Raw genomic sequence first — 27616 nt, forward strand, 5'->3', positions numbered from 1 at the left:
GGTGGATTTGTGTTTTCTTGGCACTGAAGACTAGCTTTTCTTAAAACATCCTGTAAAACAAGTAGAAACTCAGTTCTCTCTCGTGTACACACTATCCAAGGTACCATGCACGGTCTGTTGTTGCTGGAGAAGCAAAGAGAGGCATGGTAGATGTTGTGGTGATGGGTGTGGCCTTAGCGAGTCTTGTTTTTCTTCGCCTGTGCACAACCATCTCTGGAGAGCCCGCCCCTTCCCTACCCATGGCCTCTGTGGGTGAAGGGAGTGCTCCCTTCTCCCCCTTGCTGGTCCTCCCACTCTTTTTCCTCCATCCAGTCCGCCCGATTGCTGTCTTCTGGGAGTCTAGTAAAGCAGCCAGGTCTCCTTGGTGGAATCGTGCTGGGTTTCTCGGCTCTCGTCTCGTGCAGGTGCTACGGCTGTTGCTCTTCCTTGGAGGTAGGACTTTGCCTCGGAGTTAAGGCTCGATCGTTAAGTACTCAGGTTTCCCGGAAGATGTCACCACAATACCGGAGCACCCCCAGCATGAGTATTTTGTCTTGGCCGAACCCAGATGGGTGAGCAGAGGTGAGCATGGAGGATTCTTTTGGGGATATGATGTCGTCAACTGAGGAAGTCACCCCTTCTCCCCACAGACTAGACCTGGCCCGGCAGGTGAGCCTGACCCACTTCTTTGGGATTTCCTTTTCTTTAGGATGAGCTGTCGGCAAAGCTTCTGTCCCTTGAGGGCCAAGATGGCAAGAGCAGGGAGTGTGTTTCCTCTGGCTCCATGCACGGTTATGAAGTGTGGCATCCGTGTGTTAGATTGTGGATGGAATTGCAGCTGAGGTTCCGCTGGTGGGGGGGGGTCAGAGGCCTCGCTGCCTCTCATCCTGAGACCTTCCATCATGTCCCCAGGTCCCCTGAGGGGAGGAGCCGTGGCCAGACCAGTTAGATTAGATCCATGTCTCGGGCAACAGAAAGGAAGCTTGCAAGCTGGTAGCGAGGCGTGTGTGTGTACGTGCCAGGGCACACTTGGTCATCCAGTGGCTAATGATCAAGCGACCGCACGATGATGTCGTCCTAGCTGGAGGCCGGGGGAGGAGGTCTGGGTAGAGGTCAGGAGTGACTAGAACCAAGGCTGCCCAGCCCAGGGGCCAGTGGGGCTGCATTCTGACACAGAACGCGTGGCCCGGCGTGTGTGTGAGCGTGTGTGTGGCCTCCTCCTGCACCCTGAGCTATCTGTTTTCCTTAGGATGTTAGGGTTCTTCCTCAGGTGCACCCCCGGCAGTGAAGGGCGGCCTGTGCATCTGCGGTGTGTGTGTCCTTCTTCCCTCCCTTTCCCGGGGGCCACGCTTTCCAGCGATGGGCCGTGAGGCGCGTAGAGGGCCCCGTCTCCATCCTCCACGGGCTCAGAACGCATCGCGGCCATCTTGACTCTAAACTGTGTAAAATGTGGAAAAGACTCAGCATGTTGGTCAAACAATAAACTGTCCTAATTCTCAGCACAAAGCCTCTGGTCTCCTGTTTCTAGCTGGTGCGATTGTATGGACGCAGGGGTCAAGGCCGTCTTGACCCTGGGTGATGGGGCCGGAACCTAACAGCTCTTGGCCCTTCACCCAGTCTGGAGGGGGAAGGTGGGGCACACTGGTGAGACCCTGTCCACGCAACAGATCGAACAGAACTGGGACTTGGGGGGGGGTCCCCATGCGGCCTGCCGTCATTCCTGTGCCTTCCTTGCCATGGCCCGGGATAGTGGTGGGCCCGTGCAGGGACTGGCTCTTACCTTTCTGGTGGTTTCCAGGACATAAGGGGAGTTGTAGTCACTTTTTTTGTTGTTTTGTCAGTCCTGGGCCTTGAACTCAGGGCCTGAGCACTGTCCCTGGCTTCTTTGTGCTCAAGGCTAGCACTCTGCCACTTGAGCCACAGTGTCATTTCTGGCTTTTCTGTGTATGTGGTGCTGAGGAATCGAACCCAGGGCTTCGTGCATGCTAGGTGAGCGCTCTACCACTGAGCCTCATTCCCAGCCCGTGGCCACCTTCCAAGTGGCACTAGCCAGCCACCTGGGACCTCCGACTCACCCCGCAGCGGGCACCTCGGCTCTTATTTAGTCATCGTCACACTAAGCTGGGACCAATTCCAAGGCAGCCACAAAGGCAAAGGTTAGCTGCAGAAACCACCCTGGGCCCGACAATCCTGGACTCCCATTCTTCCAGTCCAACGGCACCTGCCACCCTTTCCCCTTTAAGGTTCTGAAGGTTCCGGAACACCCTCTCAGCATGAAAGGCAGGTTAGGTGCCTGTGCCTTCTCCCAGCCCTTCCTCCACAGGCTGTTCTGGGAGTGACTTGTCAGACCTGTCAGGTACTCGGGGACAGGACAGCGTGGTCCCGCGCACGCTGCCACTTGTGGCTTGGGTGACCTGCGCTGGGCGTGAATCCTCACACACTCTCCCGTGTGGACTCAGTGAACCATTCGTGCTAGTTACTGCTTTGAGCCAGACAGCTTGTTTTTATTTACCAAGTACTCATCATTTACAAAAGCAATAAAAAAGACAGATGTTGCCGGGGGCTGGTGGCTCACGCCTGTCATCCCAGCGAATTAGGAGGCTGAGATCTGAGGAGTGTGGTTCAAAGCCAGCCCGGGCAGGAAACTCCGTGAGACTCTGTTCTCCAATAAACGACTCAAAAAACAAACAAAAAGCCTGAAGTGGTGCTGTGGCTCAGTGGTAGAGCACTGGCCTTGAGCAAAAGCAGCTTAGAGACAGCGCCCAGGCCCTGAGTTCAAGCCCCGGGACTAGAAAAGACAGATGTTTATGAAGACAACCCAGAGCATCACCTGGAACAGAAAACCTTGTTTGAATGGAAAACAAAATCTACACACTTCACACTTCCATAATCTACAGAGAAGGCGCCCACCTTGCACGGCTCGGGTGGTCTGGCGGAGGGTTCACAGAGCAGCTGCGGAGGCTCTGCATGAAGGCAGCCTGGGGCCCTGCGCACCCCTGCAGGCAGATGAAGCCCCCCCTGGACTGCCAGAGGCTCCCCGGGTGCCGTCCACAGCTGCACCTGCTGTCTTCACACAGGGGACACCAACCGCCCGACGCATCTGAGAAGTAGTCACCAAGGACTGGCCCCCCACCCCGCGGCCACCGGAAACCGAGCGTCTTCACAAACAGGAAGGCTGGTTTCCAGGAAAAATAAATACCCAAAAACCAAGCGGCAGAGGGAAAGGCAATTCCTCGGGTGACAGCCACGTGTGCTGCTCAGACACACGCGTCACAAGACCTTGGCCTTCATGGAGCGCGCACCCGTGGCAACCGACGGTAACGGGCTTCTAGAACAACCAAATACGTCTAGGCACACTTGTACACGTGTTTATCAACTCAGAAATCCACAAGCCTTTTTCAAAACTGTCAGTCTTTCTCCGACACTCAGACACACACACACACACACACACACACACACACACACACACACGCACTCACGCTTTCTTTCTCTCCCCCCCTCAGGCAATCTTGGCCAGCCACTTCTCCAGATCCTGGATGTCGGCAGCGCCCGCGTCCCCCTTGCCGCCCTTGGCACTGCACTCTAGGAACTCCACTTTGAGGGGCAGCTGGGAGAATTCGAATTCTTTGCCTTTCTTTCCGAGCTGGGCCGGGGCGGAGCTGGAGCTGTCCAGTGTGCTGGGGGCAGCAGACCGGGTCACTCGCAAGGTGTTGCTGTGGGGTAAAAGGAAGGAAGGAGGTCAGGAGGCAAAGGGTCGAGCTCGTTCGTATCTCAGCCCTCACCGGCCACTTGCTCATGAAGCCATTCCTGACGCCTTCCACCTTCGCAGCCTAACCCGCTGGGTGGCCAGGGCCAGCGGCGCTCTCCCAGACTCCACTGGTCTGGGCAGGGCCTCGTCCTCACACCCGGAGGACGCCTTCAAGTGCGGGTTTTCAATTTGTGAGAGTTATTCGTGGGCAGACAAGGAATTTATTTTTATCTTGAGCCTGATGTAGAGCCTATAAATTCCCCAAGCCCAGAGTCCCGTGTGGCTCTATTACTATTGCCCAACCTCTTTTTAACAGGAACTTCCCCACTCTAAGTCTCCTTCCTGCCACCTGCTGGCTCTGACAGAGAGCACATAAGCACCAGGCCCTTCCTGCTCCCGGCCTCGCAAATAAGAGTAAACACTTGTGATTCACAAGACTTAGAAACGCTTCAAAGCTGGTGATTCTCACAAATATAAAATCAGACTAAAGTTGCAAATCAGCACGGTGGCACCCACTCGAGAGGCTGACGCAGGAGAATCAAGAGTTTGGGGCCAAGCCGGGTGACAGCAGCTCACGCCTGTCATCCTAGCGACTCAGAGGCTGAGATCTGAGGATCGACATTCGAAGCCAGCCTGGGCAGCTAAGTCTGTGAGACTCTTCTCTCCAATCAACTACTCAGAAAAAGCCGGAAGTGGCGCTGCGGCTCAAGTGGTAGAGTGCTAGCCTTGAGCAAAAGAAGCTCAGGGTCGGTGCCCAGGCCAAGTTCAAGCCCCAGGCCTGGCAAAAAAAAAAAAAAAGTTCGAGGCCAGCTTGGACTACAGAGTGAGTTGGGCGTCAGCCTGAATTATATAGTGTCCCAAAATTCACAAAATCAGACTAATTGAACTGTTTTAGCTTTCACAACTTTTCCTTATCTTACTCCACTACCTTCTAGTGAGAACGCTGGTTCCTTTCACTCACTGAAGCAACACTGTGCTGAATGGGGGGGTGGGGGTGTAAAGTATTTCCGGTTTCTAAAACCTTTCCTTCCAATCATCGTAGTGTTAGTAATAGCGGGCAGAGAAACTGAGCTAATGGCTCCAATAAATCTTTCCTTGATATGTAAAGCATAAATGCCCCTCACTTCCTTTTTATGTTTCTGCTAACGTTTTTTTGTGATTTTAACAGGTGTGTTGCACACTGCTCTTCACACCCAACCGCACAGAACCTGGACGTTGCCGCTTTCAGTGTAGGCACGCCGGCACATTTAGACACTTACAGTTCCTTCTCAAGCTGCTGCTGGATTAACTTCGCTGACTTGGCCATTGCGATATCTGTAAAGAAATAAAACACGGCTGTATTTATACCTCCATGGGTCTTTCCCTAAGACTTCTCAAAACAGGAGGAAAACTCCTATGAACCTATTTGAACCACTAAATCTTGTCTCCTCTCTTTTCTAAAAGAGTTCATATCACAGCATCATGTTTATGAGAATAAGTGCTGTTTTAACACCATGGGTTTTCCCAAAAGAAAGCTCTAAAACAGGATAGGTATCTTGGTTGTTGCTGTCGGTCATGGGGCTTGAACTCAGGGCCTGGGCTCTGTGCCTGAGCTCTTCAACTTAAGGCTAGCCCTCAACCACTTGAGCCACAGCGCCACTTCCAGTTTTCGGGTGGTTAATTGGAGGAAAGAGCCTCACCGACTTTCCTGCCTAGGCTGGCTTTGAACCATGATCCTCAGATCTCAGACTCCCGAGTAGCTAGGATGACAGGCGTGAGCCACTGGCGCTCGGCAACGTGTTAGTTTTAATGCTGATGTGTTAAAAACGGGTTAAGCTTAAGTTTTCCACCCCTACGGCCTTTCAGTATGTATATTCGTCTAGTGCCAGCACGGAGACTGTAGAATGAGCTTCCACTCCATCACACAACATGCCGTGGTAAGCATGAAGTTAACCACAGGTAAGAAAAAAGCCTGGTGGGGGGGTGGAGGGGAGGAGCCCAAACCCCAAACACACCAACAAGAGAAGCAAGGCGATGATGCTGGTGGCTGTGTCCCTGACTGAGGCCTGCCAGCTTCTAGCCTGACCGCCACTGCCAAGCAATGTGCTGAACTCTTCACACAATCTGAAATTCGGATGTGAAAGAGCCCAGAAAAGGCCAGCTCATCTCTTTTACTTCACAGACAACAGAACAGAAGCGCAGCTGAATGGGATAAGACGAAGACATTGGTAGGAGTTGACCAGGCTGAAGGAAAACCATTTCTGCCAGCTCCCCTTAATAAAATTTGCTGAATGGTCACAATGCAAGGAGAGACTAGATGATTCGGTGGAGTCACTTATAATCGTAAAAACAAAAGCTCTGCATGATAATCATCTCTGTCCCCCCACCCCCCCTTAGACCAGCCTGGTGGAAAGGCGGGAGTAGAAACACATATTAGGATTTAAATCCCTTCCGGTGCACAGGTAATTCCCACAAGGGCCTCCAATTCCAGCAAGCACAACTTGAGTTGTGGGCGGAGCTCCCAGAAAAGAGTGGGAAAGCAGGACGGCACCTTGCTTATTGCAGGCTATGAGGAAGGACGGGGCGCTCTTCAGACCCACGCTGTCGAGGAGGACTTGGTACAGAAACTCGGCCACATCTTTCACCTCACGCTGGAATGCCGCACTGTCGACCACAAACACAATCGCCCTGCGGGGAGAGCAGGTGGACACGAGTCAGTACCTTATAAAAACAACAACAGAGCTTTAATGTCTCCCAACCCAGTCAGGGCCCCGTACAAGTTCCAACAAACCTGTCTGCATTCTTCCTGCTTACCTGGCTGAAGACTTAAACCGATCTAAGAACTGAAGTCTCAAGCTCTCGTGCCCGGGAAGGTCAATCAGGGTCAGGCTATTGCCCTGAGGATGGCAGCAATAACAGCAAATTAATGTTTCCTTCCAATTCCATGCTCACCTTGACTATCAGATTTTGAGTACCAGACTGGTGCCTAATGAATGAATGGATCCAACAAAGGCTCACTGGAGTTAGTAAGTCAAAGGAATGTGCACAGAGCAATTTCTAATAAGACACCATTGCAGCTAACAGAGGTGCACCTCCCCACCAGGCCACTGAGTGAAAGAAACCACAATACTCCCAAGTGGAGCCAGGATTACAGGCTTGAGCTACCATGCTGGGCTTCTGCCAATTCTTGATCTAAGCAGCCCTATTCAGCATTCCAGACCTTCAGCCTCCACCTTCAATGACAAAACCCTCAGCTATGGTGAAGAGTCTCAGGTATCGTACTCATCAAGCCCTTCTTATGCTTTCTTTGTCCGTAGACAACCATGGCTCTGCTTCAGCAGAAGGAAATCAGTGTTATACACATGTGACAGGTCCAGTTGGATTCCTTTCAGATCACCTGGGCAGTTTTCTGGAAATGGATATAAATGTCTACTAGCTTTTTTTTTTTTTTTAGGTCAGAGACTGGGACTCAAACTCGGCCACACCTCCAACCCTGCTTTTGTTGTTTTAAATACTCATTCTTGGTGACCCCACGTTGAGACGCATGTCAATCAAGGCTGAGCCGCACCGCACAGTAGCTCTCGCTGTTATACACAGTATAGCTGGGTAGGTTACCACTCGCGAAAAGACTAGACCTAACATCACTGGGTGGACGGGGAAGAGGTGAGAGAAGGAAGCCAATAATTTAAACGGACACAGTTAATGCTCACTCAAGAAGTCATAGTAGGGAAGGGGTGACACTGTGCAAAAAGAGATTTACTCATTACCTGACTGACATAACTGTAACCCCTCTGTACATCATCTTTATAATAATAATTAAAAAAAGAACTCATATTGGGGCTGGGGATATAGCCTAGTGGCAAGAGTGCCTGCCTCGGATACACGAGGCCCTAGGTTCGATTCCCCAGCACCACATATACAGAAAACGGCCAGAAGCGGTGCTGTGGCTCAAGTGGCAGAGTGCTAGCCTTGAGCGGGAAGAAGCCAGGGACAGTGCTCAGGCCCTGAGTCCAAGGCCCAGGACTGGCCAAAAAAAAAAAAAAAAACTCATAGAAAAGCTGGAAAGAAAAACTAAAGTAACAACAAGATACAAGCTGGTACTTCCTCAGGTCTGGACGTCATTTTAGAAATACCAACCAACACTCACCTTGTTGTTGTTGACTTTGTACATAGCAGAGCTGTCTGTGATTGAAGTCTGTGTGTCTCTGTAATGGCCTGTGAGTAGCTATGCAAACAAGAGGAGAGATGAGGATAAACCTTGGCTGGTCCCTTCCCTTCCATTGCTCTCGGTGACATTTTGTTACCCGACCAGTTATGAACTAGATGTTGCACACTAGCTTAGCTACAGAATCCTTACACAAAACCCTTACATTTGGTAAGGACTATGTATCAGCATCTGATAACATCAAAAACCCAGAGATGGCTATAAATCTTCGGTTTTATGGGTTTGTCCACAAGTTCTTCTGTCCTCAACTTAAGTCAGGAACGAATTCCCCAAGGTGAGGGCGGCCTATGTGTCTTTTACGAAGACGCGGCAGGAGATCACAGTTAGTTTAAGGGGTTGACATCGAAAGCACTTACCCTGACAAACAACAGTGTTTTCCCAGAGTCACAAAGGCCAACCAGGAGAACAGCTCTCTGGCTGCTCTTTCTGCTCCAGATGAACTTCCAGAACACTATAGAGAAGAGAGGAAAAAGTAGCCCACATGGCACCTTAATAGCCAACAGTACCCACAGAGACCTAACCAGAGTAAGAGGTTGTAAGGCAAAATACTAACCTTGGGGTGGGGGTGGGGAGAAATGACAGCTCTGGCATGAAACAAGTTTAAAACGAACAAAACTAGTCTTGGGGGATAGACGCCTCCCCCCCGCCCCCCATCTAGGCCGGAGCATGTGACAGAATCCATAAAGACCTGGACCTCAATGACTCAAGAGTTTAATGAAGCCCAAGCCAGAAACCTCTGGGCCCCATTAGTCAAATGATGTTGTACGTAAGGCCAAACTTAGACTCTCTGGGCCCCATTAACAAAGCAGGTGTAACAGCAAGGCTGATTCACACTCTGCTGTACTGATAAACTCGGGTAGGGTCTCTACCACCACGACGTGTGCTCAGATCCTTTCTGGCGAGGACATCAGGAACTCAACATCAAGACTCCTTAAGTTAAGGACCCAAGGGCCGGGCAGTACCCGTGTCTCCCCGGCACCGGGCGGCCATTCAAGGGGTCTCGGGGAGAGGCAGGGGAGGGAGGGACCCCCTGGGTGGGGGGCGTCAGTCTCCCTTCCTAGATGCCCCCTCTAAGTAGGACCCCCCTACAGCGTCCACATCCGGGTCCTCAGAGCGGAAGCCCGGCCCCCAGCCCGGTTCTGACCCCCACCCCCCACCCGCTGTGTCCGCGCGCCGCCCGCTTTACCCAGCGTCAAGAGGACGGCGAGGAGCGCCACCGCCGCGGACAGCAACGTGGGGTCTTGCCGCTGCAGCTCCCGCCGCCAGGAATCCAGGTAGGGCTGGAAGGCGCCCCCCACCCCGCCGCCGCCATCTCCCACCCGCCGGGACTCCACCGTAGAAGCCATGGTGTGGACGGCCGTCAAAGTGTGACGTGGCGCGGGCGCAGGGAGGCTCGGCGGCGGCGCCGGGCGCGGAGCATCACGGGAGTGGTAGTTCCCCTCCCGAGAAAACGAACCGGTCCGCCTCGCTCCCTTCCCAGTGCCTGCTGGGAGTTGTAGTCCTCCCAGCGCACCGGGCGGCTACGGAACCCGGAAGCCGGCGCTGAGTGACAGCTTGTCCCTCAGGAGAGCGAGCCGGGCTCTCGTTGGGAGTCATTCATTCGCTTTATTTATTTAGAAAGACGCTGCCTTTTGTTCTTCCCCCGTCCTCCTCCCCGGGTCAGAGTCACCAAGGCCCGCAGCAGCAGCTCTGCTCCCTGACTGTCTGCCCCGGCTGAACTTTCTGGAACTTTGCACACTTGCTGTAGTGTAAGTGGGACGCTGTAGGGTTGGGGGGGGGGGGGGGGATGGAATGAAGAGCTTCCAGGGCTTTCCCAGGCATTTCCACATGGCCTGCCTGTGAGGCGAGACGTGGGCGAGGAATTCCAGCTTACCCCCCCCCCCCCGCCCCACCACCAACCCCCTTGAAGGAGGACTGGAACCCCAAGTCCCCCGAAGGACTGGGAGAGGAGGCGCCATGTTGGAAAGGATGAGGACCAGCCAGGGACAGCGCACTGGCCGTGCCGTGATTCGGGGTCCCCTGCCTTGCAGACTCACACGCCTGAAAGGAAGAAGTCTGGGGGGGGGGGGAAGGAAAAACAAAAATCCACCCTACTGAGAGCTTCCATCATCATCACTCCTGCTGCAAGCAAGCCCCCCCACCCCCCACCATCCACCAGGTAGGCTTTTTTGTGGGACCCGGGTGGCCATTTCCTTTCAGTTTTGCAAGAGAACCTAGAAAGATAGGTTGGGTTTTGTGGTGGTGGTGGTTGTTAAATGAGAGGGTTTCCCACTTTTAAACATCCCAGCAAGTGAATAGAAAAACATCCAGAGACCTGTGGCTGAGTTAAAATAAAATAACCTCTTTGGGCCAGGGGTGACCAGCCTGGAGACTCCATTCGCCCGTCTTTATTGCTTGAGCAGGTGTTGTGGTGTAAGCAGGTGTTGTGGTTTTAAACCATGTAGTGAGATGGGAGGAATGGGGGGGGGGAAGGTCTTACCTGGGGGCTATAAGAGGCCTGTGAAGTCGTTTAGTATTTGATGGGGTAGGTGCGTGTTGGTAATTTGGTACGACGACGTGTAATACTCGAATGACCCTTGGTGGAAACAATGGTTCTCTCTACCACCGAAAGGAAGGTGCAAGTTAATATAATGATATCAGAGGTCAATGCCATTGAAAGACCCAAAGTTTATTAAAGCATGGTATTGCTACACAGGGCCACGGGAAACGTTAATTAATACAAGAACAATGGGAGGGGTGACAATGATCAAGGTACCTTGTACTCATAAGTGGACATGTTTAGTTGAAACCTCTTTGCACAACTACTTGTAGATAATAATCGGTATTATAAACTCTTAACACATGCAGGGAGCCAAAAGAGAAAAGAATTGCGACTCTCCATCATTGTCACTTTTTGATTGAGCAAGAATTGAAACAAAACACGTTAAGGTTTATGTTTGGAAGATTGACGATGTGGTTTAGGCACGTTCTCTAAAATCACACCCTGGGGGGGGGGGTGAAATAAAAATATCTTTGGCCATGAGTTTGGTGTTGTGATCAATGGATATTGAATTGTCAGTTATAAAATTTATTTTAAAAAATAGATTAAAACCATCATTTAAACAGGAATGGCAGAAGGTAGAGTTGGAGGAGTCAAACCTGAAAGGTGTGTGTGTATTATGCCGTAGGATGGAGAGTGTATTTCAGATGCGTTTAGAAGGTTCAGGTGAGGGTGTCTGAGGGAAGAGACCAACTAGGGTCTCTCGGAATTAGACAGGTTGCTTAGAGCCTCATACAGATGCAAGTAAGCATGGAAAATATAGAACCTGTTGGGAGGTTAAGATACATAGATGTGGTTGGAGGTATGGCCCAGTTTGTAGAGCGCTAGCCAGTGAGCAAAAGCATCAGGTGCTGAGTTCAAGTGCGGATCTGGGACCAAAAATTTAAAAAAAGATATATAAGGTACGAGTAGGTGAACACAGTAAAAGAGTGATTAAAGAAAGCTGAATCCTGGAAGGTTGTTGTGGGTCATTGGGAGATAACAGTGGTAGTCAATTGAATTGAAGAACTCAAGAAGCAGGTGCTGGAGGCTAGAAACCCAAAGAGTGGTGGTAACCAGAATTGCTTCTCATCTGTGTTAAGATTCAGGTACAAACGTAGTTGTTCCTCAATTTGGGCTTGAGTGTTCCTTTGAGAGGCACAAGTAAACAACTCCTTGTGAGTTGCTGTAGAAGTAAGCAACACACAGGAGTAAAATACAGGGGCCTGGTGCTGGCCAATAGCATCGCTTGTAGCTGTGAGGGTCTTGGGGGGGCGGGGAGGCCGCAGAGTGGATGAGTTCAGGGAGATAAGGGGTTTGGGGAGGTTGCAACCATGGTATATGGGAACGGGGGTAACGTCTAATGATAATGAGCATTTTTAAGTAATCTAAAACTATTTATTGACCACTGTTCCCCATTATCTACAGTATACAGTTGGGTAACATTCTGATTACTAGAGAAGTGTTTTTCTGGCTTTTGTGGAAATGGTGACCCAATACGGAAGAGATTGCGCCTACATGTAAGCAGTGAATTTGGGGTAAAGACAAAGCATGCAGGTCCCTAATTATAAAATTTTGTTCGTTCATTTAGGCCAGCAGGTCCTGAATAGTCGAAATCTCTAACCAGCTGATTTTTACATTTCCATGAGACAAGTGTCTTAGTCCATGATCCATGTGCTTTTGGAATACAGATTCCGGTATTCTGTAAAGGAATGGCTGACTTCAGGAACTTTTCATGAAAGGAAATCAAAATTTGTCTTAGTTTTCTCATCTAGGTGGGGGACGGACGTTGTTGGGTTGTTGGCAGCAATCCATTTTGTTTTCTTTTTAAGACATTTTGCAAACCTATTGCATTTGCATATCTATAGCAGGGGCAGGAGGACTTTTGAAGCCAGCCTGGCTACCTAGCAAGTTCAAGGCTAGCCTGAGCTGCCTAGTAACTCTGTTTCAAAAAAAAAAAAAAAAGCCAAAACAAGGCTTCGGTGTTAACTCAATAATACATCATTTGCCCTCATTCTGATGCCCAACACCTCCAAACAAGTGAAATCTCTACAACAAAAAACTACCTATGTAAGTATTTTATGTTTACATACAACTTGTTAAAGACAAGTTGTTCCGACTAAAATTGCCATATATATTTATATATATAATATTTATTTATATATTTATTTTACATGTTTATATATTTATTTATATATATTTATATATTGTGTATATATTTATATATATTTATATATTATATATTTATACATATTTAAAAACCTCTTACTGAATGCAGAGGAAAAACACGATGGTATCAAATACTCTTTTCTAATAAAGGAAGCAGCTACCGGAAGCCTTTATTATATTTGTTCAAAGTAACCAGTGCTTATTGAGGAAAAAGCAAAAAAAAAAAAAAATCAGCAACTTCCCCAATTCTACTTTCAAAACCAACCTATCAAACTTGATTTTCACTAGAATGGAGTTATTCTTTCACACCATGAGTTCAAAAACGACGAGTCAGATTTTTATACATCTATACGTATACGTATTGATTTTTTTAAAAAACACTAAAGTTACTGAGCTTCGTCTTCTGAACAAGAATGCCACGTTAGACAGTCTCTCTTCATAAAAAGCAGTTACAGTCTGAGGACACGTCCTGTTCGCCTCTTTTGCCAACAGCCAGTCGGCTTCATCTTTATCTTTCCATTTCTTGAGAAGCATCAATTCTCCACTGCTGCCTGTTATTCGTTCAAGATCTAGATTCCTAGCAGTCAGTTTCGGTTTGTCAGGGGCATCTCTTCTTTGACTTGCTATCATCAGATTCGCTGTCCAATAGAGATTTTCTTTTGATTCCATCCTTGTTCCTTTATCAGTTTTTTTTGTTTAAAGACTGGAGAAATGCTTTCCATTACTTCTGGACAACCTACATTTTCTTCAGGTTTCCAAGTATTATTATTTTTAAAAATGTTTATTGTCAAACTGATGTACAGAGAGGTTACAGTTTCATACGTTAGGCATTGGTCCAAGTGTTATTGGCATCTGTAAATCCCTTCCACCTCAGGAAATGTTCTAGCTTTCTAATCGCTGCACATTGCTCCAGTACTTTTTCCTCAACGGATTCTTCAGCCTCTGCTTCTTTGACGTATATACTCTTTCCATTCTGTTTCTTTCCCATTTTTTTTGCAATGTAGTTTTATTAGAAGCCATTTTTGATGGTAGCCTCGAAGAGCTATTACTGGGATGCTCTGGGTGGTAATAATGCAAGAGCTCAGTGATCACTTTCTGAGGTCAGAAACCACTCCAAATACTTCCATTTTTATCCGTCTGTCTGCAGTACCCAGGATTGAAGCCAACGTCTTCTACTTACTAGGGAAGTACTCTACCGCTTGAACCATGGGCCCAGCCCTTCTGCTGATTATTTTGTTTTTTTTTGAGATAGGGTCTCACTAATGTTACCAAGGGTTGACTTCAAGCTTGTGATCCACCTTTTTCTGGCTCGGGTCAGATAGCTGGGATTAGAAGTGTGTGCGATAACACCCAGTGTCTAAATAATTGTAATGCGTTCGTTTGTTGAATCCTCACAAGGACCTCATTATTTCAACTTTTACAGTGAAAACTGAAATCAGGAGGGTGTGGTGAGATATGAAGACACATAGTAAAGGGCAAAGCTGGGATTTGACCCCACGCTGTTGGGCTCCTGTATACTAAACCGTATGCTGTAACCTAGTAGGACTCATTTGTTGGACTCAAATAGTAGGACTATTATGTTGTACATTACAGTGATCAGTCAAAAGTATCAGAACTAGCCGGGTGCTGGTAGCTCGTGCCTGTAATCCTAACTACTCAGGAGGCTGAGATCTAAGGATCATGGTTCAAAGCCAGCCAGGGCAGGAAAGTCTGTGAGATTCTTATCTCCAGTGAACCCCCAGAAAACCAGAAGTGGTGCTGTGACTCAAAATGGTAGAGCACTAGTTTTGAGAAGAAAAAAAAAAGAGCTCAGTGACAGCACCCAGGCCCCAAGTTCAGGCCCCACAACTGACAAAAATAAATAAACAAAATCAGAATCAGCCAGGTGCCAGTGGCTCGCATCTGTAATCCTAGCTACTCAGGAGGCTGAGGTCTGAGGATCACAGTTCAAAGCCAGTTAACCACCCAAAAGCTTCAATGGAGCCGTGGCTCAATTAGTACAGTGCCATTGGTCCTTGAGGGGAAAAAACGTAAGGGACAGTACTCAGGCCCTGAGTTCAAGTCCAGTACTGACACACACCCCCAAATAATAATAATAACGATAGTTTTCTATAGACATAGTCTGTATTCACTGGAACACTTGTTCCACTCTTCATTCCCTGACAAGTGAATGCGTGCACACACACGTGCACGTACACCACATACACACACACACACACACACACACACGAATCGCCATAGAGATTTGATTCTGTTAAAATGGCTACACGGGCTCTTTTAGAAAAGACTCCAACTTCACCGCGCCCAAGAGGTGCGGGCTGCGGTGTCACCCAGGGAAAAGACTAAATGAGTATCGGAGAGCAGAAGGGGGAGGCAGGGTTCCGTTGCGCACGTGTTTAGTCGGAGAACAGAAAGAGATCCTCAGGGAAGAATGGAGTCTTGGAAATGTACCATCGACAGCAGGCTTTTATTTTGTGCCTCAAGCACATGGCAACACAGAAAGGTGAGGAGTAGGCGGGGCCGACTTGAGTGCTTCAGGCTGGGATTGGGGGGGGCGGGGAGGGAGAAGCCTGTGGGTCACCCCAACGCCGATTGCCGCTCGCCATCGCTGGGAGAGCCTCACCTCCTAGATTTTAATGCTTGTGGAAAGAACAGGCCTCCAGGAGTCCTGTGGGGCAGAGCAGAGAGACGGGCCGTTCAGAACACATCCTTGTTCGTGTAGAACCGAGCGTGGGGGCTGGGAGGGTGGCTCAGTGGTAGAGCGCTCGCCTAGCACGCATGAAGCCCTGGGTTCGATTCCTCAGCACCACAGACACAGAAAAGAGCTGCTGTGGCTCAAGTGGTGGAACAAAATAAGCCCAGCTTCGAGAGACTCTTAATCTCCAGTGAACCACCAAAATAAAAAGTGCCATCCTTGAATGAAACAAAAATCTAAGCAAGGCCTTGAATTCAAGCCCAGTGCCTCCTCCGCCCCCCAGGCCCCCCCAAAAAGTTGCAGGTCAATGGACATGTGCACGCAAATGTCCTCATGTATCTTTGAGATGAGGTGGAATTCTGTCCAATAAGTTCGCTACTTCTCATCCTGAGCCTGTGTCCCCACATAGGGTAACACACTATCTCCACGCCGGGCTCCCACAATTCCATCGTCACCTGTGTCACCCCTATCCTCTGGGCTCACACCCCGGAACTCAGTACCGTGTTGTCTGTGGTTACCACCCCCCCCCCAACTCACGTGAGGTGGAGCATTTTCGGAAGCCACTCATGGCCTGCACAAACTCGTCTCCTAGGTACTTCTCCACGGTGGTGCCCTCCGGGAGCGCCACCAGGCATTTTGTGTCGTCTCGGAACAGGAGGTCCTTGGTCTCGGAGTGGAACATGCAAAACTTGCTGGAGCAGTCGCTCACTTGGCTTCCGAATGAGGTCTGCCGAACGGATAGGAAGCGTGTGAGGATCCAGCGGGCGGGGGGGGGGGGGGCGGCTGCATAGCTGGGCCACGTACATCACAGGGAGCTTGAGACCCCAGGAGCAAAGGGAAGCTACCAAGGATGCTTCTGGAACATTCCATCTACACCCCCCCTCCACCTCCGCCATTTCCCCCAGTGAAGCTCATACCCCATATTATTCTGATGCCTCAAAGAGATCTGAGGATTGAGGTTCAAAGCCAGTCTAGGCAAGCAAGTCTGTGAGACTCTTTTTAGCTCTAGGTGACCGTCAGAAAACTGCACATGGAGCTGTGGCTGAAAGTGGTAGAGCGCTAGCCTTGAGTGAAAGAGCTCAGGGACAACGCCCAGGCCCTGAGTTCAAGAGTGAGGGCTACGTGTAGTCATGAACTTCTCTAACTAGTCGATAGCCGTCTAAGAATAAATGGGGAGAGGCTTGCGCCGGTCCATACCTGCTGGTTGAGTAACTTGGCGCGGACACATTGTGCCTTGTCTTTCCGGGAGACCACAGCATGGTTGGGGGCTCGGGCCAGGTGGCATTTCTTGGCCTCTTCCACAGACTTCCTGGTGCCATCCAGACACAGCAACTCAAAGTCGTCCTTCTTCAGATCCTTAGCCCACGCAGCAGGGTTGTTTCCTGGGGAGAGAGAGAAGCTAGGTCAGCCAGGACCCAGGCCCTACGGGCTGGCCTGCGAAGGGCCTAGGTTCTCTGGCCAGGAGACGTGCACAGAGATCACACCCTCAAAATGAGTCCATTTCTCCCCATCTTTCACATATATGTACAAGCCTGTACTAAAGACCCCCCCCCACGCCCAGCCCATGCTTTGGGATCTTGCTTCTTTCATCCCCTAACCTACCAGAACACGGAAGACACATACCATTGGTGTTCTGTAAGACAGTCTGTTCTTTCACGAAGGCCACATCTCCCTTCTCAACGAGGCACCTGTAGAGGTCCAGGTCGAGAGGGGAAGAAGAAAAGAGGTGAGGTGAACATGTGTATCGTTTAGGGGTCACCTCATAGGTCCAGGGTGGCCATCTGATACCAGAAATTGCAATTTCCCTTCTATCGCCAAGCAATAAAAGCAATCCAGGGGGAAAAACAAAGCCTCAGAGGCTTCTAATTGCTGTGCATTTATGAAATCATATTTTTTGGTTATCTTCTCCAACAGGTTACATGCTTTTCCCTAGTATCAGCACGGGGAGAGAGCGTCCGTTTTCCTCCCGGGAACAACAAGGGTAAAACAAGGATGAGAAACTCCATTCTTACTGGGCACTGGTGGTTCCCAATCCTCACCCTAGCTACTCAGGAGGCTGAGCTATGAGGATTGAGAGTGGAAGCCATTCTGGGCAGGAAAGTCTATTCCAATGAACCACCACAAATAAAATAAAATAAAAGCTGATAGTGGAGCTGTGGCTCAAGTGGTAGCACACTAGCCTTGAGCAAAAAAAAAAAGCTAAGGGACCATGTCCAGGTTTTGAGTTCAAGCCCCAGTACTGGCATGCAGACACACACACACACACACACACACACACACACACACACACACACACACACACCTCACGAAAGAAAAGGTAGACATTCTATATAATGTGCCTGCAGGGAGGAAATTAGAAATCCTATTTTTCCAGGCGAGTATAGCAAGAACCTGAACCACACTCCCCAGCTCAGCATTCAGTCAGCTATAGAAGCTGGACAGTTCGTTGTCGATGGGGACTGCTTTGTGCATCACAGAGCGGATAGCTGCTTCTACCCTTAGGAGCTGTGGTCACCACCAAAGGGCGTCTGTAGAGGTTTCCGTCCGTTGAGGGTGAGTAAATGATCCCTGGCTGAGAACCGCTAAATCCTGCTGCCTACCAGATCTGGTGGGCAGTATCTTGGGGGTGCCCAGTTGTCCCCTTTTCACACCTGTGGCTCTACAGAGATGCCAGATCTCTCGCTCTCATCGGTGCAGTATTCAATGGCCTAGCAACATGAGACGCTCACCTCCATTTCTTCAAAGGAACCTATTGGGCCCTGACGGGAATATTGTTCTCTTGGTGGCCGCATAGAAAGACTCACTTGAGAGCGCCCGTGTAACCGTTATAGTCCTCTTTGTTGTTAGGAGCACATTTGCTGGGGCCCGCACACAGGTCACAGAGCGTGGAGTTTTTCTGATATCCAGGGGCACAGCCTTGGCTGAAAAATTCATCTGCCAAAGGATAGAAGGCAGTCAGCTCCGAGAGGCAGTAACTGGTGGCTGGCGTGTTAGCATAAAATGGGGCTGCCTAGGTGCTGGGGGGGGGGGGAGTGGCAAGCAGAGCCTACCAGTTCACTCTGCCACCACCCACCCAGAACTGCCAGGCTTTGGAGAGGCAAACCTATGGGGTTGACCAATACATTTCATGGTAAAGGGAAATCCTTGGTGCCCCGTGACAGCTTCATTCCCAGCCTAAAGAAAGGGATGGAATTTTCACAGGTTCCCCTCTCCCCCTTGCCATTCACTAGAAGATGTATAAAAATCTGACTCGTTGTTTTTGAACTCATGGTCTAGGGTCAGCCTTGTCATCCAACTGCGGGCCAGGGCTGGAAAAGTTACTAGGAGGCTCAGGAGGGCTCGAGTGTGCTGTGGTTCATTTTATATTTTATTTGATGTTGCTGGTTGTGAGGCTTGAACTCAGGGCCTGGGCGCTGTCCCTGAGGCTCTTTTGACTCAAGGCTACTGCTCTATCATATAGTCTGCCGAGCCCCTGCAGCAGGTATCATTGGCTGTCTAATGAATACTCCTTGCCCTTTGCTCCTTAGGAACAAAAATATCGTTTTCTTTGGAACGTGTCCAAATGGAAGATTACCTTTTGTACAACTTAATCATGAAATATCTCAAGTTCTGATCGATGGCAAGTTGGCTTAAATAACCAGTTAGCCATCATGAAAGGCTTCTTCTTTTTTTTTTTTAATCACACTGACCACAGTTGGCCTAAACTTCCTATTTGCTTTACCTCCTGGTTGCTGGGGGCTTCCTGGGTCACAGGATGGCAGTCTTGAATGTGAAAGGCTCGTGTTGGGAATAGCAAGAGAGAAGGCGTCTTTGTGATCTTTTTTTAAATGGCAGATAAAAGTAATTGTAGCCAGGTGCTGGTGGCTCACCCTGATTAATCTTAGCCACTCAGGAGGCTGAGATCTGAGAATCAAGGTTCAAATCCAGTCTAGGCAGGAAAGTCTGTGAGACTCTTATCTCTGGTGGACCACCAAAAAGCCAGACGTAGGGCTGTGGCTTAAGGTGGCAGAGCACTAGCCTTGAGTGCAAAAGCTAAGAGACAGTGTTCAGGCCCCCAAGTGCAAGCCCCAGGACCAGCACATACACACACAAACAAAAGAAGTCATTATATATTCACTTAAGCCATCTCCTCCACGGCCCTCCTAACCCCTGAGATTTCTTTTGAGATTCGCCTTGACCAGAATCCAAAGCATCTTGTACCACACTCCCCCCGCTTGGCCCTTCTTTTCCTTTGCGGTAACCCCCGCCCCTCCCTCCCGGAACTCACCGAATCTGCAGTGGTTGATCTTGTTGTAGATCAGGCCCATCGGGATGTTCCAGCCAGCATTCCTGTTGACTCCCGTATGGCAGGACTTCTTGCCTTGTAAATTGTTCCAAGTGATGCTAGGATCGGATTTCTTCACCACCGCCACACACAGATACCCTACGAGACAGAAACCGTCAAAGAAGTGTCCCTACCTCTTAAGCCTTGATCTGTTCCGTTGCCTTGCCTACTTAGTGTTAGAATTTTAAACTTACCTAATGACTCCCTATTCTCATCTCTACCCCAGTGGGAGGATACCTTTTAATGCCTGAAGTTAGCAATTTCTACTCACCATCCTCTGGTGTACTTTTTCTTTCACAATTCGTGTTTTCTGGAGGGAAGAAAAATAAGAGAATTGTAAATGCTCACATGTGGATTGGAAAACCATGCTCAAGACATCCAGGTCACTGTTGTCATTTTAGCAGCAATTAACCAATAGGTTGTCCCTTTCCACTCACCGTAGTTCTCCGCCATGACAGGCACCAGCCCACACTGGCCTGCGATGTAGACGTATCCTCCATCCAAGCTCATGGCGTCAGCCTCTCCATTCTGCAAAGACCCAGAAAATTACACTTCCCGTGTCACCTGCCCTTGCAACTGCTTCCTTCTATTCCTTCTGAACCAATTCCCAGAGGGGTCGTTTAGGCACACCCGCCCTTCCTTCCACGTCTTCGATGTCACCTCACAGTAAACTAACGGAGCTCCCACTTCTACCAGGACTGTCACCCCATCCCTTCAGTAATTGCTCTAGTCACCGTAGATTCGGTGAGCCCCTATCCTTAGCGAATGGGGCGTTGGATACTCATGAGGTCCTTACTAGCAGTATTAGTCATGTCCCTTTCCTTTAATCTGTGAGCAAATGCTGGGCCTCCTGGGGTGAAATCTAATGTCCCCGAGCTGTGTGATAATTATCCATCAACTTGGTCCTGGCCTCACGCAACCAGGTGATATTGGTCTTGGGGTTCGGACCCAATCTCGGGAAGCGCTTTCCAACATTAAAGACCCAAATGCTGATGTCACTGTCAGAAAGCAAATCATAATGCGCACGCATAACTCTTAAAAACGCTTCCATTGCCAGGTGCTGGTGGCCCATGCCTGTCATCCTAGCTACTCAGGAGGCTGAGAAAGCTCATAAAAGGTCCTAAGCAACTTGCACGTATGATCCCAATGAGGGGATTTTCCCTGAGTCACATTTTGACCTTCTTTTCTATGACTCGGGATTTCCAAAATTCCCCTACCCATAGATGTAGAATACTGCTTTGAGCAACAAAAGAAATTCATACAGGTGGGCAGAGTCCACCTTTCCTCCTCATGGGGTACCACACTGGAGCTGCCCGAAGGATGTAGCTCCGATTGCTATGGGATGTGGAATCTGAGCCCTCAGGGCATGATCCTTCACACCATGAAGTCTTTAAGATTCCGAACCTTCCCCGCCAAAGATGCTGGTAGACACCAGACTCTGCACTCGCGTCCCGAGAACCTCGCTGGCTCAGCCTCAGTAACGGGTGTCCCCGCTGCTACCCTGGGCGGCGGGAGGGACGTACCACAATCTTGGCAATGCATCCCTCGGGGGTCTCTGCGGATTCACATTCGATCTCCCCTCCGCTGTTGACGCTCCACTCGTCACACTTGAGCCTCTCGTGGTGACTTAGGGCACACCACCGTACCGTCTTGCATTCCTCCTGAGACTCTTCGGGGCCTGCGACACAAGGGAAACAGCCAGGGGTCAGGAGAGAATGGACACGGCTGTGTGGCCTGGTGCTTTCTAATGCTTCCGTCTTCGTGTAAAAGCCAGGATTTGCCAGTGACGCATAAAGCAGTCCCATTCAGAGAATTCATCATTTTAGAAAGCAAACTCAATCCATGATCTCTTGGTTAGTTTCTTTCCTTTTATTTATTTTTTGGTCATTTGTGAGTCTTGAACTCAGGGCCGGTCTGGGTGCTATCCCTGAGCTGCTTTTGCTCAAAGGTAGTGCTCTACAACGTTAAGCCACAGTGCCACGTCTAGTTTCTGGCTGGGGACATCGCTTAGTGGTATAGCATTGGCCTAGCCTGTAAAAGGCCCTGGGTTCGATTCCCAGCACAGTGGACATAAGTGACTTTTTAAGCCCGTGGTGTGATGTGCAGGCCATCGAGTATAGCTAATTTCACGCAGCATGGGGGGCCGCCGATGGGCAAAGAGCACCAGGAGAGCCGCCCAGCCGCCCTCGTGTTCCCCCCTGCTTCCCCCAGCACTTACAGACGCCTTCCCGTTGATGCCGAACAGCGGTGGTGTATTGGTAACCCAGGTACAGCTTGTAGTCCATCTCAGGGGGAACCTTTAAGAACCCCTGAGCCGAGTCCTTGAACAGGAGGTTCTTCCCGTGAGGAGAACTGAAGAGGTCGAACTCTTTCGATTTGCCTTGGCTGAAATGTTCCTGCCCAGAGGAAAATCGAACAGTGAGCAGACACAGGGCCCGGGGAGAGAAGGAAAATTCTAGAAAACAAGATGGACCCCTCCCTTCCCCCCACCACCACCATGGGCCTTCAGGATGCAAGGGGAGAGAACAGGTGGATGTGGTCCTGAACCCTCAGGGTTTCCGGGCCCATCAACCCCTTAGGGAGGAGGGCGGGGGAGGAGTGGCTTCGTGGTGGGAGGGGCAGTGGGGTTGGGTCTGGGCCTTGAAGGCCCGGCGTAGATGGGAGAGAACGGAATAAAGCCACGAGAGACATCGCTGGGCCTACAGGCAGAGGGTCGTGGACAGCGACTGCCTGTGCTTGGTGTGGAGACAGGTCCATCTCAGGACTTCCCGGGAGGTCAGCGAAACGCAACAGGGTTCCCGCTGTGGTCTGAACCCCAGAGGGCAAGGGGGGAGCCCCCCCACCCTCTCCCCTCAAGCCCAAGCAGGGGGGCTCTGGGCGGTGGTGGGGGGAATACCTGGGCCTTGTTGAGGACCTCCCAGATCAAGTCTTCCTTGCCGTCCACGCTGCGGGCCACGACGGCGTGGGAGGGGACCTTGGCCAGGTGGCACTGCTCGTATTGGTCCACCGGCTTCCGCGTGTTATCCGGGCACAGCAGCTCGTACTGGGCCCTGTCAGCCTTCTCGGGCAGGACCTCTGGGGGAGGCAAACGCGGGCCGGCTGACCGCGGGCAGAGTCACGCGCCCTGTCCTCCCTTTCCCCACCCGCCATCGTGATGATGACAGCAGGCCTGGAGTGCTCCTGGAGGGCCAAGGGAACTTTCTAGAAAACATCTCTGCAGCCATTTTCTTCCTAGAAAATGTCTTTCTAGACATTTTTTTCTTTGTAAACATCTAGGAAAAGGTCTTTCTAATGTTCACTGTAAAGAGTGCACCCACCTGAATTTTTCCCGGTGACTTACCAGATATGGTCACGTGCTTGATGAAAGCCACATCCCCACCGCCGTCCTTGAGACACCTGTGGGAGAGGGGCGAATGAGCCGGGCCTCCTGCAGCGCGGGCCCGGCTCCTGGGTCTGGACGTCCCGAGAGCACTCTGCCCGGAGTCTGGAGGACGCAGCCTCGTGGGGTGCGCACATCCAGGGCAGCGCTGAGAAGGGCGAAAGCCAAGCCAGCAAGAAGACACTGAAGGCATTTTAACACCTTCAGAGTTCTTGTGTATGTGTGTGTTCCAGGCTGAGACTCTACCACTTGAGCTACAGCTCCGTTTCTGACTTTTGGGGTGATCAGTTGGAGGTAAGAGTCTCATGGACTTTCCTGCCTGGACTGGCTTTGAACCACGATGCTCACATCTTACCCTCCCAAGTCGCTAGGATGACAGGAATGAGCAGCAGCCAGCACCCGGCTCAAGTTGTTAAATTCCTAGCTTAGAAGATGGTGATGTTATTCATGATGGCTCCACCCCGGCTTATACGGCCTCGGATACACTAGAGGGTTACAATAAAGGAGGGGAGAGGGTCTCGATACTCACTTGAAGGCTCCAACATAGCCGAAGTACGTGTTAAGGGAGGAGCAGCCGCACCCTGGACACAGCTGGCACAGTTGGGGAAAGGCAGCCGCATCCGCACAGGGGACACAGCTGCCCGAGAAGAAATTGGCCACTGCTGCTCAATACAAAGACATGGACAAGAAGCATCAGTATGGCTGATCTGGTGACTGTCTCCCAGCCGCCTAAAACTCACCAGGAAAGGAAGCTGGCCAGTGTCTCCCCCCACCACCTCCCACCAGCTAAAGCTCGCCATTGGCTGGCCGGTGACCCTCGAAAGGGCAGAGACCACCGTGCGGACCGGGAGGTGGGAGAACCACTTTGAGAGGTGTGGTACGTGCTCGTGGCCAGCGGAGGTGCAGTACATGCTTGTGGCCAGCAGATGGCAACCAGAGAACGTCTAAGGTGCAGTACATGCCTGTGGCCAGCAGATGGCAACCAGAGAACGTCTAAGGTGCAGTACATGCTTGTGGCCAGCAGATGGCGACCAAAGCAACCTGCAGTTCCCCAGACCAGAAGAACTGAGGGGAGTTAGACAATAGCACCTTGTGATCCAAACCCCTGTGTCTTTTCCTCCTCTCCTGTGGGAGCAGCCCCTGCTGCCATGTGGGGAGCCCGGAACAGCTGACTCGAGGGCAGCTGGGATATTGAAACCAGCTGGTTAATCTCCCCCCCCCACCCCCACCCCCGGAGCGCATCCCATTTTTGTGTGACTTGTGCCAGCTTACCTTTCTCCAGAGGCTTCCGGGGCTCGGGTAAGTTACAGAAGAGCAAGCCGATGGGAATGTTCCACCCGGCAGACCGGCCCAGCCCCGTGTGGCAGGACTTCTTGCCTTGGAGCTGGTTCAGCTGGAAGTCGGTACCCTTCTTTACCACGGCCACGGCGTAGTAGAAGGTTTGAGGATCTACAACCAGGACAGTATGGGTGGAACCGGAAGGCGGTTGAAATATCACTCCAGGCAAACACAGGGGCAGGGCCGTTTGCCCTTGGGTCGCCAACGCTTTGCAACCCTGGCCCTGTCCGTTGTTTACCTATAGCTACCAACCCAAGGCCATCAGGAAACTAGAGCTGTTGGGATGGGCTCATATTCTCTACCTCCCTATGTTACTTCCTGTGTCCTGTCTCTGTCCCAGAGACGATCAGATTGAGCTCAGATGTGCTCCCTTATCGGGCTTTCCTCTGCCTTTTCCTCTGTCTCTCTGTCTCTCTCCCTTTCTCCTTCCCTCCTTATCATATCATAGACCCAATGGCCTCAGGCCTAGCTGTACCCAGTCAGCTTTGATTCTCCAGAGAGCACGTGCCTGGCACTGGTGAGGTCTTACCACACCAGATTCACCAGCCCTCAACCAACCCAAAGCCTACAGAGGCCTTGCTTTGTGCCAGTCGTGTCCAGCAGGGCCTTTCCTGCCCACTTCTCCCTGACCCCCCCCCCACTCCTGGCCCCACAGGCAGAACTCACTCTGCGGTGACCCGTAGAACTCCGCCACGACAGGCTTCAGGTTGTTGGGAGCCAGGCCTGCTTCGTACACCAGGCCTCCGTCCACCGTCACCGCATCAGCTTCATTTCCCTGAAAGAACGGGACGTCCCTGAGCTGTTTCACTCAAGTCTGGTGCTCTGCCTCTGCGTCCAGCTTTTTGCTGGTCCGTTGGAGCTAAGGGACTTGGGGAACTTTCCCTGCCGGGGTGGCTTGGGGTGGCGATGGTCCGATTTCAGCCTCCCGAGTAGCCGGGAGGACAGGCGTGAGCCACCCAGCCCCTTCCTGCCACGGGCCAGCCGACTTACCGAGATGGCCTTGATACAGTCGTGGGGGGAGGTTTTCTTGACGCAGGCGACCTGAGGGCCGTCTGCGGGGAAGACGGTTTTCATGCTGTCACGGAAAGTGGCACACTTGCTGGCTTCATGCTCGGACACGGCGCACCACCTCACCGTCTTGTCTGGGGTGGCCAGACACAGCCCTAGGACAGGAGAGGGCGGGCGGAGGACTTGAGGGCTGCGCTTCCTTCCCGCAGCCCGGGCAGAGACCACAGCGTCCCCCTGCGGGGCCTCCGCTCCTGCCCGTGAACCACGCCACACGGGACGCAGGTTCAAGGCCACCCGCGTATCTTCTCGTTTTTCCTCCTGATGGTCTCGTTCTGCCCAGAGAGATGCAGTGGCCCCTTGGCACTCTCTCCGAGATCGGCTCGTGTGCATATCTATAGCCACCTCGGCCCACTAGCTGGATACCACCGCTCTGGGAAGCCAGCAGAGCAGGAGTCGCCATGTTTTAGTGTGTGTGTGTGGGGGGGGGGTGGAACAGAGCTATGCTCAGAGAATGAAGCCTTTCCGACCAAGGGGACCCTGCTTGCGAACAGCCAAGCCTGGCACGCTAAACCCCTCCCCACACTCTCGATCTGCCAGCGAGGACACAAAAGGAAAACGACAGTCTTCATCGTCCCTGTGACCAGTTCTAAAGGGATGCCCCAGGATTTGCCTGTCACACTTGTCGGCCATTTCCCACTGGGAAATAACTAGAAACTCATCCAGCTCTTCCTTGTTCGTCCTACAGACCTTCCGGCTCACGCCCCCCCCCCCCCCCGTAAACTGCCACAGGAGGGTTCACTCACCAACCTGGAAAGACCCACCAGGCAGGCACAAAGCCTGGCAGGCAAAGCCAACCGTCCTCCGGGATGGATAAAGAGGGACGGTAGAGGACGGACAACCCCAGGCCCCTCCCCCCTCCATTCCACCCCAGCCAAAGGAAACATCGCCCATCGATGACCGGAGCTCTGGTTCTCCCCCCTCCCCTCCCCAACCCCCGGCCCTGCCTCTGTAAGCAAGGCATCAGCTGCAGCTCCAAGGGCACCCAGGAAGGTCAGACTGTGGGGTTGAGGGGGGGGGAAAGGAGCAGATTCAGATCCTGAGGCAGGAAGAGAGCGTTTGGATACACTTCTGTCTGTAAGTGTTCACGCTGATGGTTTTTTGTTCGGTTTTTATTTTTGGTAGTAAATTCAGGGCTCCACCCTGACAGGTGTTGTTCTACCACTTGAGCCATGCCTCTAAGCCCCTTTTGTTGTGGTTGAGATGTTGTTCTTTTAGCCTGGCCCAATTGGATCTCCCTCCCTCCCTCCCTCCCTCCCTCCCTCCCTCCCTCCCTCCCTCCCTCCCTTCCTTTTGCCAGTCCTGGGCTTGGACTCAGGGCCTGAGCACTGTCCCTGGCTTCCTTTTGCTCAAGGCTAGCACACTGCCACTTGAGCCACAGCACCGCTTCCGCCTTTTTCCGTGTCTGTGGCGCTGAGGAATCGAACCCAGGGCTTCATGCGTGCTAGGCGAGCGCTCTACCCCTGAGCCACCTTCCCAGCCCGCCCCATCGAATCCTCGTCCTCCTATTTCACACTCCCCAGAGTAGCTGGGGTGACAGGCCGGTTTAGAACGCGCCCTTGTTCAAGCGCAGCTCACGGGACAAAGAGGAGAATCCCAGTGCAAGGGGGCCGGAGAGGGGGCCAGCAAAGCGAGGCCGTCCCAAAGACTGAAGAAGGCCGGTTGACAGGGGCGAGCGGGTGAGAAGAAACGGCGTCAGGTGCCCCAGGTACCAGGGGATGCCGGGGTTGGCACCGTCCACCCTGTGCCCGCAACTCACCCACGACGGCAGCGGCCAGCAGGACGCCCGCGGCGAGCCTCATCCTCCCGGTGTGGCGAGGAGCCGTAAGCGCCGACCCACCGGCTTCTGCGCTGTGCCTGTGCGCCCCGGGTCCCTTTATCCCCGGCCCGGGCCAGCCGGGGGGCAACCTTTGACCTCTTGTGTTTGCGCGGCCTGATTGCCCAATCGCCCCCCTCCATCCAGCCCTCCCTACCCGCCCCCCTGCATTTTTTTTTTTTTTTTTTGCCCCATGATCGTCACCTCATTCGCTGAGCTCTGGGGGGGGGGGGGGGGGGACGGGGTCGCGGGCGGAATCCAGCACACAGATCCTCTTGTTAGGGCGGCTAAGCCGTGTGCCAGGAGCTCAGTGTGCTGGTGGCAGCCGGCCTGGGAACCCGTGTGCCCGGGGTATTTCAAAGGCTCTGAATGGCTCCCTGC

At 51.7% G+C, this 27616-nt stretch overlaps 2 protein-coding genes across 3 annotated transcripts in view; both read right to left on the reverse strand.

The window, feature by feature from the left end:
* The window catches only part of Srprb (SRP receptor subunit beta), a 34037-nt gene extending 24728 nt beyond the window's left edge, over nucleotides 1-9309 (reverse strand). Inside the window, exons 1-7 of one of the 2 annotated variants that reach the window (XM_048334990.1) lie at nucleotides 9118-9309; nucleotides 8288-8382; nucleotides 7854-7931; nucleotides 6521-6603; nucleotides 6258-6394; nucleotides 4987-5041; nucleotides 3478-3692 (exon numbers count right to left, since the gene is read on the reverse strand). In XM_048334990.1, coding sequence (XP_048190947.1) covers nucleotides 3479-3692; nucleotides 4987-5041; nucleotides 6258-6394; nucleotides 6521-6603; nucleotides 7854-7931; nucleotides 8288-8382; nucleotides 9118-9277 — 822 coding nt within the window. In that variant the 5' untranslated portion in view covers nucleotides 9278-9309 and the 3' untranslated portion in view covers nucleotide 3478. Of the gene's footprint in view, nucleotides 1-3326; nucleotides 3693-4986; nucleotides 5042-6257; nucleotides 6395-6520; nucleotides 6604-7853; nucleotides 7932-8287; nucleotides 8383-9117 lie in introns of those variants that run through there. The other variant, XM_048334989.1, reaches the window with a different exon arrangement.
* Nucleotides 9310-15067: 5758 nt separating this feature from the next.
* On the reverse strand, nucleotides 15068-27353 carry LOC125342676 (serotransferrin-like). Its single transcript, XM_048334988.1, has 17 exons — nucleotides 27179-27353; nucleotides 25345-25517; nucleotides 25021-25129; nucleotides 24289-24465; nucleotides 23546-23678; nucleotides 22978-23033; nucleotides 22534-22712; nucleotides 21856-22033; nucleotides 21161-21315; nucleotides 20075-20165; nucleotides 19909-19947; nucleotides 19581-19736; nucleotides 18118-18247; nucleotides 16937-17001; nucleotides 16511-16695; nucleotides 15851-16040; nucleotides 15068-15286 (listed from the first exon to the last, which is right to left on the reverse strand). The coding sequence occupies exons 1-17, from the start codon at nucleotides 27219-27221 to the stop codon at nucleotides 15252-15254; spliced, it is 2094 nt and encodes a 697-aa protein (XP_048190945.1). The 5' UTR covers nucleotides 27222-27353; the 3' UTR covers nucleotides 15068-15251.
* Between the last annotated feature and the right edge of the window lie 263 nt (nucleotides 27354-27616).

This window comes from Perognathus longimembris, chromosome 26 (assembly GCF_023159225.1).
Source record: "Perognathus longimembris pacificus isolate PPM17 chromosome 26, ASM2315922v1, whole genome shotgun sequence".
NCBI lineage: Eukaryota > Metazoa > Chordata > Mammalia > Rodentia > Heteromyidae > Perognathus > Perognathus longimembris.